We start from the raw sequence: 16003 nt of genomic DNA, 5'->3' as shown, positions 1-16003 counted from the left end.
ACATGACACCAAAATGAGTCACGTCTCACATTACAAAACTATAAATAAACCCACACGTATAATATTTTAAAATGTTGCGCACGTTATTGCTTAGGCAAGTTTGAAGGCCTGTGACATTAAAGGGAAGATGCGATTCTATTTACAGTCTGGGTGAAGGCCAACATCTGCTTTGATCTTCCTTTCTTTTCATTATGACTTTGCCTAATTCGATGCAACTAACCAGAAGAGTCCAGATGCCGTTTCTTTGGCGCTGTTGCATAGATAGAGTGCTAGTTCAGAAGCTCCCATCGTCACTGGAGAATCAGTGGGTGGAGCTGTGCGGTCTATATTGAAGGAGGTGTGATGGGCGTCCAGGCCGTGGGCAGCCGCATGTGAGCGGAGCTGTCGTAAGGAGAGACTTCGTGCACCTCATGGGTAGGAGTGCTGTCATACAGAGGGGATCCAGCAGAGGGCACTGTGCCGGGGTGAGACAGGCTGGTGTAGTGGCTGGCAGAGCCGCGGAGGAATCCGGAGCTCAGACTGCTGACCATCCCCCCTGACTGAGAGACTGGAGTCAGGGGAGCATTTCCCACAGTCCAGAGACTGGTGTACTGACTGCAGGAGAGACAGAGGGATGTGAAAGAGATGTTAGACGTCTGCACAGTAAAGGCTCTATATTAATACACAGTCACGTATCAGAGATGTGCTGTGATTTGTGGCAACATAGGAATCAGTGTTACTTCACAACAGCAAAGAACTTACAATGCTGCACGGGCACAACTTTAGATTCATTTGACGGTTATTTTACCAAGATATCAGAAAAGTAGAAAGCTTTTTACACTGATCTTCCCGGGTCGACAACTTTCTGTGGTTAATTTAATTTTTGTCGTATAATCATAAACATGCACCAGCTGAACATTTCACTGCAGGGTTTAATGAAGAAGCGTTCACTTTATAAAGTTATTTTTCCATTTCAAAAACAAGGCCTGATCCAAATGGAAACCAGCTGAGTTTATGGTTCTAGGTCTAGTTCTTTTCCCACCTGCTCAACAGCTGGAACCATTATAATAACCACGATTAATGATCTAATGGTCTTTCTAGTCATTTTATGTTACTCTAAAGCATCTACTTTTGCTAATTCGCTACGTTGCTCGCTAGTAAGCTTAACTTACTGGCTGATATGAAGTGATTTTGTGCCGAAATGCTCACACAAATGTCTACATTTACACAGAATCATGTTCAGAATCAAACAAAGTGTATATTCTTTTCTGTTTAGTGTGAAAATATGAGCAAAACACTCCTGCAGAGACTAGCATAAATGCTACTAATGCTAACAGTGTTATCTTCTTAACCAGCTTAAGTCACCTTATGGCAAAATGTCTAAGTAATAATAATTCTAAAAACAGCAATGAACGCAACAGTTGGCTTTAGCTGCAAACGTTACCAAACACATAGGATCCCTATGTGGGATTAATACTACTTATAGCAGCTCGACCTGCTCTCAAAAGCAGGACATTTAAAGTACATTTGACTGCCTCAAACACAACATGATTTACTGTTATTGCCAAAGTTCTGTTTGTATTTACTGTAAATTGTACTGTAAATTGAGCTGCTTCCATGCTGACTGGACGAGAGTCCACCCGGAAGTATAGCCAACCTTTATACGAACAATGGAACCCAACTGTCAGGTTGAGACATCAACTGGGCTCAGGTCAAGTTCAAATTTCATATTTGGGTTTCTTAAGGCCCGTTTACCACCTTTAATGGATTTAGGCAGTGCATTCTCTTTTTATTCTTGCTGGATTTTATAACCTTACAGTTTTTTTTAATTAAGGCACACTGGAGTGAGAACAACACATTATGTAAAGTTTATCGAGACTAAAACCTTTTTCATGATGCAGTTTAAAAGCATGAGTTAGTAAGTTAAAGTGGGATTTAAATGTAATTTTGAATCATTAATGATCTCATGGCAGCCGTCACTGCCGCTAGGGAACTTAACAGGTGCTGTCGTTAGGAACGTAGAGTGTAATTTGTTCTCCAGTTGGTTGTGGTCTGGATCGGATCGGGTTCAGACCCAATTTTGTGAGGTTATATTCAGGTTCGGAACAAAATGCAGGCCCAAAGCAATGAAAGCTCTAATATGAACTCACAGTATCACCCATATCATGACTAACACAGGACTGAAGAGATGAGACATTTGGGGGTTCATGTTGTTTGAGTGACCTTATGGCCATTTTGTGTGTGTGAGATAAGTGCTGACCTGGAGTTGGAGCTGGGGGGAGAATGCTGGCCCATGGGGACCATGCTGGTGTGAGAGGACATCTGTAGACTGGACCAGTTCTCATGGGACGGCAGCATGGACAGACATGCTGATGGGTTCTCCGAGTAGCCAGCTGAAAAATAACCAGAGACACACCTGTTCATTTTCTGTGGCACCCTTGGTCATGCACAGAGCAACAAAGGCACCAAAACGTAACATGTTCTCCTTCTTGCCAGACTGATTACTAAAAACCCCACAAAACCAAACATGGGTGTCCAGGCATTCCCCGACAGAGTTGCTTGTTTACGACCGTGAGCTCTAACATGCACAAAGGCTGGAGGAATGCAGGGCATTCTCAGCTCAGTGGCACTTGTTTGAGTTTCTCATTAATGGCATGGAGTCCGGAAAGCCAGGGTAAGAACAGTAAGTGTGTGCACACCCACATTTTCAGAAATCAGTCCTGATTTTGAAGGAAAACCAGAGAAGACATGGCTAAACTTTGATATCAGGACCAGCAAAGTGGAAGTGACTTTGTAAAAGGCTTATTATCAAAGTTATGTTTCATTTTTACCTAAACTGAAAGGATAAACCCATTTATTTAGGTTACTGAGGTTAAAATTAGGCTTGGGGACAGGTCAGCCTCAGGCTTTGAAGATTCTTATTAGTTAAAGATGTAACAACAGACGCTAGTTTATTATTTGATTACCATATCAGTAATATCTCTAAGACTGTAAGGCTGTAAACATATCCAAAATAAGACACAAAAGTCAACAAGATGATGAGAAATTAGCATTATTATATCAGACTAATGTAATGTGTTACCAGTTACCCTGCTGTCTCTCTAAATCAGCTTCAGCTTGTTCAGGAAGCAGCAGCCTGTGTGTTCACCAGGTAAAGTAGGTCTAAACCAGTATCCTGGCCGAGTTCCTGCATATCTTACTGATCTGTTGAAGTGTTATAGCCTATCCAGAACAGTTTCCTTAACTATAGCAGGGTTACTGCAAAATCCTAGGATCTCTTACAGCTCAGCTGGTGGAAGATCAGTTTCTTATACAGCTCCTACACTCTGGAATAACATTCTGAAGTATACTGGGAAAGCAAGCTTGATGAGTGTTTTAAAATCCAGATTATCAACATAATTTGGTCTGTTTAGGTTTACATATGCATAGAAGTATTGTGGCTTATTTTCTCAAGCTTGTAATTATGTTTTTATTTTAATTTTAAAGTGCATTGTTTTCATTTTTCCAGTGTTTTCCTTCTATTTCTGTGTAAAGCACTTTGAAACCTAGGAGTATATAAATATAGCAAAATATATAAAATACGAGACATATAGTCATATGCAAAAGTTTGGGCGCCCTGGTCAAATTAATGTTTTGTTGTTTTTCTAAGAGGAGGAGTTCACATTCTCTGCAGAGGATATTTTAATGCACATTTTAACGCACAATTACTGTTTATTTTCTGAATTTAACACATTGGAAGAAAGAAAACGTAAAATGTGGTCTGTGCAAAAGTTATGGGACATTTTATATTTTATATATTTTATATTTGTATATATTTTTTTCCCAAAATGTTAAACTTGGCAAATAAACAGAAATTGTGCACTAAAATGTGAGTTTAAGTTTAACTTTGTTCTCTTGTAAAAGATGTTTTAACTTATTTTCACTTAAAAAAAACAAAACATATAATCTGACTTGAGGGTGTTTAAATTTTTGCATATGACTGTGTGTATGACCTCATGTTCTGTCACTGTATAAAACAAACTGGTGAGTGTGTGAGATCTTACTGGGGGAGGCTGTTCTGTGAGGGTAAGGGCTGGGGTAGGGTGACGCCCGGTGACTCCTCAGAGTGGAATAGCGCTCACAGCCATGAGAGGAGGACATGGACAGAGGGCCGCTGAACTGAGGGTGAGAGTTTGCTGGAGGACAGATTGATCCAGATCCTGGTAAAAACCAGCTACTCACTACAAACACAAAGCAGAGGAGGGAGAGTTTAGGACATGGGGTGGCACACAACCTCGAGAACCATGCTGTCAAAGATGCTGAATCCTATTATAAGCTGTGTAATTACAGCGCTGAGGAGTACGAGGGATACCTGTGAATAGATTTTAAAAAGCATAGCCGCAATTCTGTGAACAGTATGTAAAAATAAAAGTAAAATCAAACTTACATTGAGTATAGCCAGACTGTTGGCTTTCATTTGTGTCATCCATTATTTCCTTATGATCACTTCTACAACACAAAGATGAGAAAGACTGAAAAAAGGCCACATTATTTTCAACAAGCAACCATATCTATACAGTTGTATGTGAACGTTTGGCTGCCCTTTTGTTGATTTTCTAAGTTCACACATCCTCTATAGAGAACACACTTCTGCACATTTTAATGTAAAGTTACTGATTATTTACTTAATTTAACACACTGAAAAAACTGCGGTCTGTGCAAAAGTAATGGCACATTTTATATTTTATGTTTCATTTTCTTCCAATGTGTTAAACATTATTAATACTAAGTAAATAAATAGAAATTGTGTACTAACATTTGCAGAAAAACATTTTTAAGCTGTTTGAAAATGAACAAAACATTATTTGACTTTGGGTGTTAAAACTTTTGCACACGACTGAATAAAAAAAACAAATAAAACATTCTGAAAAGTGTTGAAGTCAAACCTGCACCTTTCTTTAGCGTCAAGGAAAGCTTTGGCGAACGGGTTGTATTTTATTTTGAGGGCGGTGATCTGAAAGAGGACACAAGCTGTTTAACATTCATCTCTAAGGTGTTGCTTTATTCACATGTGCAAGATAATGTTTCAACCCCTTTAAACAGTAATGATCAGTCGGTGGATCCAGACTTCAATTCATTATCATATTACATCCATGTAGTTACTGGGCAGTAAGCCTAGATATAAATGACTGAATAATAAGCCTGAAGTTTAAGAGGTTAAACTGAACTATTAAACATGAAAAGACTTACTTCTTCATTCTGGTAGGCAGTAACTGCAATGAATTGGGTTTCAGGGAAGGAGTGACTGGTGACCATCCTCTGCGGCCCTCCAACTCGCACTATATGGATACGGGGTTCGTACTTGTGCAACGAGTTTAACATGATCTGCAAAACAACAAGAAATCAGTCAAAATGGTCTGTAGACTTAAGGCATGCATAACACAATATATGCAAATTAGCAGTTCACTGGAAAACAGTGAAGAATATCTGATGAACGTTTATCACAGGTCTCTTTTAGCCTTTCTCTAGATTTACAGAATGTGTTCTCTCTTTCTTTATAGTGGGTCAGACCAGCAGGGGTGCTGAGGATCTGTATCAGTCCCAATTTTCAAGGCCTGTTTAACTGCAACTGCTAAAAATAATAATGCAATTGGAAATATTTTGGCATATGTGTGCTTGAGTTTGCATTTTTATTTAATTTATATATGTTCTTAAATTCAGCCTCACACTGTTCATTTTCACCCAATAGCCCTACACAAAGGAGTTGAAGGCTAGTTCTCCACTTAGAATATTGTTTTTAAAACTTAAATAAAAATCATCCTTTTGAATCTTGAAGCATATAACTCCGTGGTTTCCGTGCCTCATATCAACTGCCTGAAACTTTACAGAGTCAGAATTGTTCACAGTGGTGGTGATAGGAACCAGACGTCCACCTCTAAAAGCTCCCTCACAGAAAGTTATTACATGAAGTGGTTATGTCATTGTTTTGAGATAGTTTTGAGAAGGATTTGGCCTAAACGTATTTTTCAAATCCATTCATGGTGGAGAGCTACATGCAGAACGTTATGACTATTTTACATCAGTTATACATACAAAAACTTAGAATACACATGTAGGTTCACTGGTGGTTTAGGACAGCCAGTAAAAGACTGTTATTGTTAACAGTGTTATAGATAACATGCCCCTGGCTCCTTTCACCACCACTGTAAAGAAATCTAAGTTTGAAAGTTTCTCTGCAATGAACCACTTTCACATCTTTACCTTCACAAAGAGTTTAAATTTAAATATCACTAAATTATGCAGATAATTAGAACAAATAGGTGGAATTCCCCTTTAACTCTGCTTGACTGGTCAGTACAACGTGTAATTGTGTATAATGTATGTATAATGAACTAGCCTAACTCTGTCTGTATGACTGGTCAGTGCCTACCTGTCCACCTCCGTTCAGTTTGTTGGTCAGTTTGACTTTACTGAATGAGACCGGGGCCTTCATCCAGTGTGCTCCGAAGTTGGGCGAGTCCGGGTGCATGTACACACAGCTGGGCCCCTGTGGCTCCGGCCTGCCTCCTGCCACCCACTCTCCATTCACGTACTTCCACCTGTGGCTGTCCGCTGCTACAAAGTCCAGCAGGACAGAGTACATGGCGCTGGGATCCAGGCCGGACACGCTCACCTTCAGCACGGGGAACATGCGCCTTCAGCCCAGAAGAAAGAAACAGACCATTTCAGCAAGTCAGTTAGGTTTAGTGCTGAGGACATACAGCACATATATGTACACATAATCTCAGGAGTTTGGCTGAAAGAATAATCGTTTTTATCTATTCCGCACTTTTCAAATCACAAGACTTGCTTTTTTAATTAAAGCCTAAATCATCAACAGCATCACAAGTTTTAAGTGGGGAGATTTAACCTAATAACACAGAGCTGTGAAGTGCCTGTAGATGAGATCAATCAGATCTGTGTGTGTGACAAACACAAACACAACTGCCTGCCGGTCTGACACACCAAACTCCGCATTTAAGCCTCAGGCCAGAGAAAAATGGATATGCTGGTCTTTTTAAATACAGGCCTGAAACTTAATTTGTATAAAATAATTGAAATTTAAATCACAGTCATGATACTCGTCAGAAAAATATTTGCCTGAGTCGTCCAGCCCTGCTCAGGACTTTGTCAAACTTGAGCGCTGCTGTTTATGGTGAAGGAAAAGAATAAGTTGATCAAATAAAGCTGAATGTTATCTACAGTAAAATCACAGTTTGTTTGTATTCATATTTTTTCGAAAATCAGCCCTGACTTTGTAGGAAATCCAGAGACCAAACTGTTAATATCAGGACTAACAAACAGATTCTGATAAGCAATGTTTTTTATTTTTTGAAGTTAAAGGATAAACCATTTTATTTTTTGTTACTGAGGTTATTCGTATTATATATAAGTTGTAACTATATGTATATTTATAGTTATATTATATATATTTTAATGTAAGTCAGTGGAACCAGACTTTTTCCCCAAGTAATTCTGGGCCATTTGTTTTTGTCTGTTCATCATGAAATGTACACCTGAGATAAGGAGCATAAATTTTCAAATTATGTCAAAACTGAAAAATGACAAAATGGAGATTTTATATATGTATATATACACATATATATACATATACATATATATACATATACATATATATACATATACATATATATATACATATATATACATATACATATATATACATATACATATATATACACATATATATACATATTATTTGCAATTATTTGCAATGCATTATAATTTCCAGATCACTAGAAAAAACGAAACTGATAAACGATAAATTAATAGAAAAAGAAATGTTGACAATTGAACTTTCATCATGCTTGTTATAATATTAAAATCTGGTTATGGATAAATAAATAAATAAATAAATAAATACTGTAGATCTCTGACAAGAAATACACTGTAAAGAAATATGTTGTTTGAACTCAGTAAACAAAGTAACCCGATTGCCTTAAAATGATTGAGTTGAAACTCCCACAGCAAAGTCAGCAGCAACAAAAACACTTTATCGAGCTACGTGACCCTAAACTGACTTGATAAACAGTAAGAGTTATGATGAACACAGACGTCTAAACCTTTTACAGTTTTATGTGTAATTAAGTTTCCACTTCACACCATGTTCAACCTTAAAATGAGTTTAAGGGGATGTCTGTGGTAGAATTTCACAGATGAGCTTGTTTTTATCAAGTGAACCAATATCATGTTCACATTTACAGCATGAAAAAACAGGAATGAACTGAATTTACTTGATAGAAATGTGAACGTTATTCACACATTAATAAACTATATTATATCAACACAATTTAGTTCTTGGTTTACTTATAACGTGGTAACAGTACAGATTCATTTATGTGGAAATGCTTACATTATTTGAATCAAGCAAATTCAAGTATATAGATGCATTCTTAAAAAGATGGTTCTTCAAGGGTTCCTTAGTTCTATTTAGGACCATGAGTTCTGTATAGAACCATTTGCATGCTTAAAGGGTTCTCTGCATGGTTAAATGGTTCTTCAGATTGGTGGAGAATGTGCTGTATGTGATTCTATACAGCACCTTTTGGAAAATGGTTCTTCTATTGTTACAATGTCAAGCTTGTCACAATAGCAGAACCCTTTTTGGCGCGATATAGAACCATTAACACACGTCTATCAATCTGAAGAACCATGTCGCCATACAAAAAAACAGTTAAGCATGAAATGGTTTTATGTAGAACTCATGGTTCTGAACAAAAACATTCCCTTTACTGAAGAACCGTTAAAGAACCATCTCTTTTAGGAGAGTGGAACAGTGTTGGGTTCTCATTCTGAACACAGTACCTGCCGTTCTTGGTCACGATCATCTCGTTGGTGAGTTCTCTGAACTTCTGCCACAGCTCGGCTTCATCCAGGCTGACTTTCAGCTCCCTCTCGGTCGGGTCTCCTTTCTCGCTGCCCGCCTGCAGCTCGCTCTCCACGGCGCTGAGCAGGTGGTCGACCCGCGCTTTCCCTGGACACTCGGTCACACCTGAAGCCATAGTTTAGTGCAGGACTCCGTTCGAGCTCTCTGTGAAGGCCTCTTCTGAGTGAGTGTGTGTGCCGTACACTGGGCCTTAAAGTCAGAGGTTACACTGTTGGGCCTCAGACCCTCTGCTGCTCTATAAGAAGCCCCCCAGTGACGCCGCGCCGCTGAGAGGGCGCTGATTGGCTCGGCCGCGCTTTGATTTGTGCCGCCTGACCTACCATTGGTTAAGAGCTGATCGGCTTAGCCAATGAACGCGCGCCCAACGCCACACCTGGAACCGCGAAAACAAACCTAATGTTGCTGCTTTAAAGGGGAACTCCACCGATTTTTCAAGATTTCTGCATAAGTCTGTCGTTGAGGAGACAAAGTCATTCAGTGGTTTGATGTGAAATGGATCACTGTAGAGAAACTTACGGACTCTGATTTCTTTACAGTGGTGCTGATAGGAACCAGGGGTCACGATGTTTACAACACAAATATAGCCATTTTACATATTATCCAACATGACCAGAGAGTCTACACGGGTATTATGAGTTTTCATATATAATTTTAAATCCATTCATGGTGGGGAGGTACACATGTAGGACTTTGTAAGGCCCCAAAAATAGTTTCCAAAGTTTTGTGTACTTAAGTTTGTGGTCATATATATATATACATATATATATATATTAATGCATTGTTATTACACTAGAGCTTTAGCAAAAACTCAATAAAGAAAGAAAGAAAGAAAAAAAGAAAGACAGCAAACTACAGAGAGGTTGTAGCTAATGCAGATTTTAATGAATAGGAATCACATTATAACATGAGTTTCATTTAAATGATGAATTATTCATTAAATCACAGTCGTAAACAATTGAAACAGACATTAAAAAGTCTCTGTCTGTCTATCTATCTATCTATCTATCTATCTATCTATCTATCTATCTATCATAATAATAATAATAATCACTACATTTTGATTGTTTATACTGATGCAGATCATTTTTTTACACCAGTGTTTAAAAGTTCGGAATCATTTAATATAATTAAAACAATTAATATAATATTGATTTACGATTATGCACTAGAAAGCGTTTTAAGATGTTTTATTCAATATATTAATTAAATTGAGTGAACAAGAAGTGGATAAAGTTCTGCCTTTGTAATATCTTTGTAATATGATAAATTCAGCATATTCATTTTTACTATAACTTAATTCTTGATGTTCTGCAACTTTTAGAAACATGCATATTTGTACCTTTTCATAACCTAATGTATTAAAACAGAACAATAAAATAAAAAGCCTGGAGACGAGATGGGGTGTGTGGAATAAGTACAGTTTAGCACATATAATTTCAATAGATTATGGTACAGTTATGTTCCCTGACTAAAGGTACTGAGATGAACCCTTGAGGGAACCACCCCCAGTGACAAGGGGGGGTCCTGCCCCAGTGAGAGTTTCATACCTTTATTTCTGAGAGTGTACATTTCTCTTCAGCCAGACTGACCATTCTCTGACCTCTCTTTTTTTTGTTGTGGCTGAAAACATTGATTCTAAACTTCTGAATTGATTTGAAACATTATAAATAAACACACAGTTGTTTGTGAAATCTTTAAACTAATTAAAACTAGTAAGATGCCTCTGAAAAGAGTGACACTGTATGTCAGGTTTAAAGTCTGAATAAATATCTAAATGAGAAGAAAGGCTGTAACTGCAGACTTTTGTCCCCCCACTGAAAATAGAAAATATAATTCTCTGACAAAACTGATACAAACTGGCGCAAAATGAATGACAATCCATCATTCAGTGAACTGGGAGTGACTACAACAGTGCTCAGTGTTGAAGTGCTGAACCCATATACGATACTTCATAACACGTAATTGGTCCACATCTTGTTATCAAAGTCTTCACCCTGAAATGCATCATATCAAAACTCATCAGTCCAGAAATAAATAAAAGATGAAAGTATATAAACAGGCCACCAGCAGTGTCACATTTCTTACCTGTGAAATACTCAGAGGGCAAATGTCCTCCATGGACAGGGGCACCTCTGGGTCAGAGGCTCCACTGCAGCTAAGCTTAGAGTCCTCAGACTGTGGGGAACTGCAGAAATCAGCACTGTTAGTAATCAGCACTGACTGAACTGTGTGTACTTGATGATGATCAGTCCTCACCTGGTCACCTGGTCAGATGAGGTGCTTAGTTTCTCCTTAAATTGTTCTGGATACTCAGTTTTACAGCAATCTTTCGGAGACAGTGGTGGGAGAGCAGGCTCTGTAGAAAATCTTGGTTCTTTAGTCGAGATTTTGTTCAGACACACGTGCTCCAGCTGTTGAAATTAACAAAAAAAAACTTAAGCTTGAGGTAAAAGTTCTTGCATCTTTATAGATTTATAAGTGCAGTGGGCTCCAAAAACTGAGCGCACACTGAAAATCTGGGTTTACTTCATTTAAGCCTGGAAATAACAGCAGAAAAAAACAGTCATGACAAGGAAAATAAAGAAGAAATATTAAAATCTGCACAATTTCTGGTTACTACATAATTATAATGGGCCCATATCCTATATTTTTTCCCTCTTGAGTTCCACTTATAACATTTGTGTTTTATGTAGCAAAAATAGTCATAATTAGTTTTTACATGACTATTTTCCAACCTCTCTTTGTCTTTATCCAGCCTGTTTTTGTTACTGTGCCTTGAAGACTGATATATCGCTGCTGTCGAAGCAAAACCTCTTATTTCTAAAATGGTAACTTTACAGGAGAAAGAAAAAACATGCTTTACTTTCAATGTAAGTCAGTGGAACCAGAATTTTTTCCAAGTCATTTTGGGCCTTTTCTTTTGGTCCATTCATCACGAAATTTACATATAATATAAAGGGCAACAGGCGATTTCAAATTATGCCAAAAATTGAAAAATGGAGATATGAGGTTTTGTTCCGACAGCAGCAATATGTTTAATGAAGGTAGGAAGCTCTGTTCTGATTGGCTGTATTATGCTTCATTCAAAAAGCACTCAGAGATGAAATATCCTTAGAACTTCATTATGAACTTAGCTACACTGCTATAGGCTGAATGGGAGGATGTATGTAAATGAGTTGATTTTTGTGACATCACAGAAACAATTTAAAAACAGACTGTTTTGGCTGCTTAATTTCTATAAATGGTCTGTATGGACTGAGGACTAAATGGTACATTATGAAACTTTAGCAGTGTTTATATATATTACTTAAAACTCATTTACTGCAAGAAAAGCAAGGAAAATTCGATTTTCCATGATATGGCCCTTTAAGCAAGTTTTTTGCTTTCAGACAACTCTCAGGTGGATCTGATCTACTCATCAGAGGCCTTTTTGTGCGGTCCATGCCAGCTCGAGCGCACACTTCATTAAAGGAAAACAGGGACATGCCACCAAATACTGAAAAATTCTGAAATTATTTCAGATTCTGATGATTTGACCTTTCACTCAAAATGTTATGCTGATAATAATATAATTTACAACAAAGGAATGTAAAATAGGTGCATAACTAGTGGTCTCAGACTTCTGGAGCCCCCTGTATGTGCGCTATGTTTTGTATTATGTGAAAATAACCAGGTTGTTGATGCTGTATCCTTCGTCGTACTGCAGGGCGAGTCCTTGTTTGTCCAGCAGTCTGTTAATGAAGAGAAAAAAGAAAAATCAACCATTGAGGTGAAAATGAATTCACAAACAGTGTTATAGCTGCTTTCATATCTCCTCACTGTATGTATTTTATAAAGTTGTGGCTTCTATTGTCCCACTGTCCTCTGTTCTCGACTGACCTGCGTGTGTGAGCCATGTGCGAGAGCGAGAGGCTGTGCATCAGGCGAAGCTTGTGCTGAGTCAAGGCTGCAGTCGTCGATTTGTGAAGCGGCTCCTTCACTTTCTGTTTGGTGCAAAGAGGAACAGCAGAAACGACAGAGTCTTCATCATTACGAACCACATCTCTCTGAAGCCTCACTGTAGACTATATTTCCTTATTGGCTCAGTTTCATATGTGTGAAGGGCACATGAATCAGTTTAACATAATAGGCCGGTTTCACAGATCCAGATTGAGACTAAGACTAGGCTAAAAAGAAATCTCGATTGTGGGTCATCATTTGCACCGCACTTTAGACCAAGACTAGGCTTAAGTCATATCTGGGAAACCTGCCCTATTGAGCTCTTAAAGGCTTAAACTTCCATTGCTCACTCTCAAAGCTACAAACCTTACTTTATGTCGCTGTCGTAAAAACTCATATCTTCAAAATAGTAGCTTCTTTTTAACGTTGCTTAACCCAGGACCTGCAACAGTGTCCAAACTTCTAATAAGAATGAACATAACTTCAGAAAAACATGAGTGGACAATCAGTACTCAGGGGACGGGTTTAGTGAAAAGTGTGCTGTAATTTGTTTTTGCTTCAATTTGCATCATGTTGTTTTGGACACTTTAGAAAATCCAGTTTTCTTCCTCTTCAGAGTAACGAGTAACAATACATTCACGCAAAAAGTTAAAAATAGGCTAATTTATTACAGACACCTGAAAAAAGTACTGAAGTACAGTAATCAGGTATCTTGACTGGATACCTTAAAGGGGAACTCGTCTGATTTTTCCAAATTTCTGCACAATTATGTGGGTATTCAGAGTGGTTTGGTGTGAAATGCTCTGTTCTAGAGAAACTTACTGAGTCAGAATTGTTCACAGTGGTGGTGATAGGAACCAGACATCCAAAACATTTAATGCCTCTGAAACCTCCCTCATGGAAAGTTATTACATGGAATGGTTATGAATGCCTTGTCTGACACCTGAGACATTGTTTTCTTATAGATCTGAGATATGTTTTCATCCATAAACATATTTTTAGAAATACATTCCTCACAGAGAGGTATAGGCAGGGTGTTGTAGGGATAATAGTTCCCAAGATTTCAGATTTACCACTTTTTATCATCACCATATCAACATTACATATAAACACTGAGAAGATGCATGTGAGACGTGTATATCTGCATGGAAGACACTGTGACCCCTGGTTCCTATCACCACCATATTAAAGAAATCAGAGTCTTTAATTTTGTCTATAATGAATAATTTCACATCAAACCACTGTGAATTGTTCACATTTCAATGACAGAATTATGCAGCAAAATCAGTTTCTCTTGAAGAATAATAATTAGAGTTTGCATTGTTGTCCATATAGATACTAAATAATAAGCCTTAGGGTGTAATAAGCCTGTGATTTTCACCAGTTTATTACACTTTAATGTAAAGAGTAGTTGTTCCAAGTAATTTCTGACCATTTCTATCGGCCCATTCCTAATGGAATGTTCACACAATGTAAAGGACAGCTGACATTTTGAAAGTTATGATATTAGTAGCATGGTAGTTTTAAATTTGTGGTAATAGGCCTCAGGATTACCAACCGAATGATTAAGCTTTAGTGCTCAACTGTTCAATAATGGTCATACTAATATAAGTGGTCACTCTCAGAAACATTAAGAACTAGCATTTGTCAACTAATGTAGATCAGGATTCTGGATTATGTATGAAATCCGATGCCAATAGTACCAAAAGAAGAACGTTGGTTTTGAAAGTTTCCGAAAAGCTGGGCTGCAGAGTGGAAAACCTGGGCACCTGGATCTCCTGTAAGAAGACCTGTTGAAATAATAAAAGGCCATTTGAAAGTGCACTTTAAATGCAGATTTTCTGCCTGGTCTCTCTGGCATTGCATGCAAAACTTTTTTATTGTGCAGAAGGGTTGACATGGTAACAGGGGTGTTAGTTCAGGGGTCGGAGGTGATGAGGAGCATGTCATCTCTCACAGTTTTGGGTGTTAGCCTCAGCGCCTGATTCTCTCACCCTGTTCAGGGCACATGCATACAGCGTGTGAAGGAGGAGGGTTTGGGTGTGAGGAAGAGAGCTGTTGATGTAAGTGACTACTCACACACCTACAGTCCACCACACCACCAGAGCAGAAAGCATTCTGTATTCAACACTGCAGCTGGGTTACACGGCGCTAACATTCAGATTTACTAAAAAAGTAGCGCTTTTACTATAAGTCTGGTATTCAATGCAAATATAACAGAGTAATTACACAAGTAAATAGTTACGTCATGAATTGTATTTACATACAATTTACATTCTGCTTTGTTTTCACTTCTTCAAGACTGTAGACACATTAAAAGCTTTTATTTTTTTCAAATTTAAATAATCTACGTCTAACGGTCAATCTGACAGTTTCTAAATATATGAGGTACAATCGAGTTTGTTCTACAAAGAAGTAGGGACAGCATATAAAATGCAAATAAAAACAGAAAGCATTTTGCAATACATTCATAAAAGCTGGGGTGAGGCAATTTTAGGCTAGGAATGTTGTGATATGTTCAAAAAACTCAAAGAGGCAATAAAGTCATGATTAAAATGGTATAAAAGAAGCATTCAAAAAAAGGCCTAGTGCTTTATCAGTAAGGATGAGTCGAGGCCTGTCACTTTACCAAAAAAAAGCTTCAGTGAATAATCCAACACATTAAGAATGATCCTCAATGAGTGATTTGCAAAGATTTTTGGTATTTCACCCTCCACGGTGCATAATATCATCAGGAGATTCAGGGACTCCAGAGAAATCTTTGTGCGTAAAGGAAAAGGCAGAAAACCACGACTGAATTCATGTGACTTTTGACCCCTCAAACAGCACTGCATTAAAAACGCCAATGAGACAGACATTAACGGATGGTCTCAGGAATAAATCGTCACTGCACCCACAAATGCAACATTGGCTTCTGTGGTGCATAGTAGTCTAATGCCCGCAACACCCAAAACTTTTCTGGCTTTACACCCATCTGAAATGGACTAAATGTGTATTGTTGTCTGAAAAGTCAAACTTTCTGACTGTTTATGGAAATAACGGACATTGTGTTCTCTCGTCTTGTTACCAGTGTAAAGTTTAAAAGCCAGCGTCTGCCAGTATGGGTAACTTGCAAATCTCAGAAGGCACCATTAACAACGAAAGATCTCTACACTTCTT

At 38.1% G+C, this 16003-nt stretch overlaps 2 protein-coding genes across 4 annotated transcripts in view; both read right to left on the bottom strand.

The window, feature by feature from the left end:
* Positions 1-323: 323 nt before the first annotated feature.
* Positions 324-9020, bottom strand: tbxtb (T-box transcription factor Tb). 3 transcript variants are annotated; one of them, XM_036573400.1, is made up of 8 exons: positions 8824-9020; positions 6389-6653; positions 5209-5343; positions 4911-4972; positions 4402-4467; positions 4023-4195; positions 2240-2372; positions 324-594 (listed from the first exon to the last, which is right to left on the bottom strand). In XM_036573400.1, the coding sequence occupies exons 1-8, from the start codon at positions 9018-9020 to the stop codon at positions 324-326; spliced, it is 1302 nt and encodes a 433-aa protein (XP_036429293.1). The 3 variants fall into 3 exon arrangements, with proteins under 3 accessions (XP_036429293.1, XP_036429294.1, XP_036429295.1); XM_036573401.1 differs by having other exon boundaries at positions 4023-4192; XM_036573402.1 differs by lacking the exon at positions 4023-4195 and having other exon boundaries at positions 4406-4467.
* Positions 9021-10314: 1294 nt separating this feature from the next.
* si:ch211-130h14.4 overlaps positions 10315-16003 on the bottom strand; it is a 24676-nt gene continuing 18987 nt past the window's right edge. The window contains exons 7-12 of the mRNA XM_036573399.1: positions 14548-14634; positions 12785-12888; positions 12576-12636; positions 11162-11316; positions 10991-11090; positions 10315-10899 (exon numbers count right to left, since the gene is read on the bottom strand). Of these exons, the coding sequence (XP_036429292.1) occupies positions 10855-10899; positions 10991-11090; positions 11162-11316; positions 12576-12636; positions 12785-12888; positions 14548-14634 (552 nt within the window). The 3' untranslated portion in view covers positions 10315-10854. The remainder of the gene's footprint in view (positions 10900-10990; positions 11091-11161; positions 11317-12575; positions 12637-12784; positions 12889-14547; positions 14635-16003) is intronic.

The sequence above is a fragment of the Colossoma macropomum genome, unplaced genomic scaffold, assembly GCF_904425465.1.
Source record: "Colossoma macropomum unplaced genomic scaffold, Colossoma_macropomum, whole genome shotgun sequence".
Classification (NCBI taxonomy): Eukaryota; Metazoa; Chordata; class Actinopteri; order Characiformes; family Serrasalmidae; genus Colossoma; species Colossoma macropomum.
This window is presented reverse-complemented; position numbering and strand designations above follow the sequence as displayed.